Consider the following 3,896-nt stretch of genomic DNA (forward strand, 5'->3'; position numbering starts at 1 on the left):
GAACTCTGAGATGGACTTCAGAGGACTTCACTTAGATAACCCCTACTTACAATACCATAGAGCAATTCTTTCCACAAATCAGGAGTGCAGAAACAAGTAATTTTCCTTAACCAGTGCATTACTACCTCTGCATTTCATCACTTTACAGAATCAAAAAGCAGTGATGTATGGGAGGTGAAATTATAATGGTTGTTCGTTCTGTAGCAGCCGTGGCTCAGTGGGTTAGAGCTCTCCGCATTGACCGAAGGGTCGGAGGATCGAATCCACCCAAGGGTCAATGGTAGACATCAGGAAGGGCATCCGGTCATAAAATGCTACACGCTCCAATCCAAAGTCCTCTACCCAGGGGCAACGCCTTAGCCCATCGGGGATACCTGGCATAAAAGGAAAAAAAAAAAAAGTTCGTTCTGTACTGAGTGGACATCAATGGTCGTCCTCTCAAATACTTTCCTGTATCATATATCTGTTTACTTCATGAACATAACAGTGAATGGTCTGAAAATAAGTTTTATTTGACATTTCAGTTAACTATCCAGTATGTTCTAAGCCAACTCAGCCCCAGGACCCTACAGCAACATGGGACATTGTTCTCGCCACGTATTCTACACTGGACCATTTCTCTCTTGGCGCTGCTTCGGTAGCGCTTTGAGAATTGAAAACAAGATCCAAAAGCCAAACACTTTTAATTTATATAAACCTGAATCTATACGCTAAACATCATGAATACAAGGTGACTCACTCTCCTAATCCATGACTACAAGGTGGCTCACTCTCGTAATCCATGACTACAAGGTGGCTCACTCTCCTAATCCATGACTACTACAAGGTGGCTTACTCTCCTAATACATGACTACTACAAGGTGGCTCACTCTCCTAATCCATGACTACAAGGTGGCTCACTCTCCTAATCCATGACTACAAGGTGGCTCACTCTCCTAATCCATGACTACAAGGTGGCTCACTCCCTTAATCCATGACTACTACAAGGTGGCTCACTCTCCTAATCCATGACTACTACAAGGTGGCTCACTCTCCTAATCCATGACAACAAGGTGGCTCACTCTCCTAATCCATGACTACAAGGTGGCTCACTCTCCTATATCCCACACCTTTACTATTCCCCTAGACTTACCAAGAAGGGGGCCTGAAGCGAAGAGCCATATCCCATTAATTACCCCTCCGACACCCATTACGGCCATGTACTTGTAGACTCCCATACTCTCAACCATCAGCAGTGTATAGAGGCTCAAACTAGACCCTGCCAGGAACCCAAACATCCCAAGCGACACGTTTATCCACACTATCCCCTCCTCGAAGCAGAACACTGTGAAGGATAGGCACGGATGACAACAGCGAAGGCGAATCGACTCATCCCTATAATCATACGTATTCAAATAATCATTCTCATCAAAATATCTTACATGCATAGTTTCAGTTCTGTCACGTATTGATTTATATCTAATCTTATCAGTTACTACTTACTAATAATCATAACCATGAGTCCTGCGGTGCTGATAATGAAGAGGACACGGGTATTGAAAAATGGTAGGTCAGTCAGGGGGGTCACCACAAACTTAGAAAGAAGGTTAAAGATGCTGCATAGCGACACCCCCCATGACGCCTGTTCCTGTGTATACCCCTCAGACTTCATGGCAAATGGCACCATCATCATGAAGTTCAGATAGACACCAAACAAAATGCATCCTTCCACGGAAATGATGACAGCTGACGCATACCGCAGAATTCCAATGTTTCTGAGTAAAGTTCTGAATAGAGCTACCAAAGTGATTTTCAAGTCAGATTTGTTTTTAGATGCACTGAGTGGTATGTGACTCTTAGTTCTGGTTGTTTCTTTGTCCACAGTAAGTTTAAGGTCACCAGTACTTTTCCCACTGTTCTCGATCCACGTTTTGGAGGGTATCAGTTCACTTGTTTCAACCAGTCCCCGATTCTCCGTTATGCTATCATCTGTTTCATCATTTCTTGGCTTATAAGTGCTGGAGATATCGTGAAGTTCACTGTCAACATCTATTTTGAGATATTTATTGCCAGATACTTCTTTTGGGGTTACTGTTTTCTCAACCTTTTTCTGTTTGTGCCACGCAACGGGATGGAAAACTGCAGCAGCGGCACAGTTATTAAGCATGAAGGCAGCGATGATGAGGGTGGCTCCCCTGAAGGCGTACTCCTGCTGCAGGTAGGTGATGGCGGGAGGCCCCAGAATCCCACCTACAGGGATCCCCGCTGACATGATTCCAGTGGCCCGACCTCGCAGTCTCTTGAAGTAAAAGGGAATGATGCAGTATGCCACCAGGCAGCAAAGACCAAACCACACACCTAGACAAACAAAACATAGATTAAACGTTGGGTGAATGAGAAAAGATAGCTTACATTCAGGCTCTTATTTAATATTTAGGACACCTTTCCGATAATTCAATCACATGCTTATCAATTCTCTTGTATAGGGATGCAGTGTCATAAGGAGTAGTACTAGTACCTCAGTATCTTATTGCAAAATAATAATGTGCAATGAGAAAATAATTCTACTGTCCCATTCTTCACTCAATTTCAAAGGCCGCTTCAGCCATCTGTTCTTCCCCTTCAGTGTAATACATTGTTGACCTATCACTGCATTCATGTACTTTCCCTCTTATGACATAGGCACGACATTTAACCCTCTCGAGAGCCAGGGATTCTTAAATCTTTTGGTGTGTTTGTCACAAGATGGTTTTTACTCTCTCTTGAAGTGGTCTCTCGTCCTTTAACGACGGTGACGTTACAATGACCCTTGCGTGCAATATCACGGACGAGTCAAAAGTCTGGGTCGAGTCAGTATCTTCCAAAACCCTCCCTCCCAGCTTTTCATCGGTCAACATGCAACACGACTGAGCAGTGTCTATATTCCCTGGGGTACAAAAGAAATGAATGATAGAGCTTGCCCTCATATCACCACACTTCCTCAGGAGCCCTTATTTTATCTACCCTGGCTCGACAAACAATATCTTCATCGACCGCCTTATCATACGAAAGTGACCACCTCAGTAATGGCAAAAAAACAAAAATGGATGCTTTCTCTCTCCCTCTCTCTCTCTCTCTCTCTCTCTCTCTCTCTCTCTCTCTCTCTCTCTCTCTCTCTCTAACTAACCTAGGAGAAGGGAGTGTGAGAAGAAGAGGTAGGGAGAGCTGGTGGCGAAGGCGGAGAAAGTAAAACCAGCACTAATAAGCAGCCCACCGACAAAAGCCACACCTCTCCAGCCGAAGTGTTCCACTAGTGCCCCGCCCAGAAGGTTTGAGCCGCACCACAAGAAATTCTCAGTGTTGAAGATGGCTGCCACTACTGATGAGGGCGTCTGTAGCCGGTTAAGGAAGTCCAGGAAGAGGATGCTGAAGCAGTTAGCGACGATTCCCAGAGACATCTGATGATTGAAAGTTAGCCATTAGGAGCATCCAGTTAGTAAACAAAATAAGTCGACAATACAAACATCCCTTGTTCTCTGAAGGCGAGTTAATACGGCCCTAATACTATTTTGAAGATTAGTTACAACCTCCCTAATACTCACCAATATAACAAAAGCACCTAACAGCACAACGTAGGCCCAACCACCATCCAAAGCCTCGGGTTCATCATCATCATCATCATTATCATCACCCAGCCTTTCCACATCCATCTCTCTGCCACTTTCTGGTCGCATAATCAAGATCTCCTCCTCCTGCTTTATCTCTTGCCCGCCCGAGGCATCCACAACTTGTGCCCTCTCCTTATCTTTAATCTCAACCTTATCAGTGGTCCCAGGGTCACCCGTACACCCAGCTTGGTTCGCTCTTGTTAGAAGGGTGTTGTTGTCAGTCATTTTTTCTTCCTCAATGACATCGGTTTGTTCGTCGTGTAGAGACAT

The 3,896-nt window shown here is 44.6% G+C and overlaps 1 protein-coding gene across 1 annotated transcript in view; it reads right to left on the reverse strand.

The window, feature by feature from the left end:
* The window catches only part of LOC145399247 (monocarboxylate transporter 12-B-like), a 7,331-nt gene extending 3,435 nt beyond the window's left edge, over positions 1-3,896 (reverse strand). Inside the window, exons 1-4 of the mRNA XM_080271934.1 lie at positions 3,561-3,896; positions 3,233-3,416; positions 1,483-2,337; positions 1,133-1,324 (exon numbers count right to left, since the gene is read on the reverse strand). Of these exons, the coding sequence (XP_080128060.1) occupies positions 1,133-1,324; positions 1,483-2,337; positions 3,233-3,416; positions 3,561-3,896 (1,567 nt within the window). The remainder of the gene's footprint in view (positions 1-1,132; positions 1,325-1,482; positions 2,338-3,232; positions 3,417-3,560) is intronic.

The sequence above is a fragment of the Coenobita brevimanus genome, chromosome 48 (genome assembly GCF_032717465.1).
Source record: "Coenobita brevimanus isolate Jiangsu-jjx chromosome 48, ASM3271746v2, whole genome shotgun sequence".
NCBI classification, from domain to species: domain Eukaryota; kingdom Metazoa; phylum Arthropoda; class Malacostraca; order Decapoda; family Coenobitidae; genus Coenobita; species Coenobita brevimanus.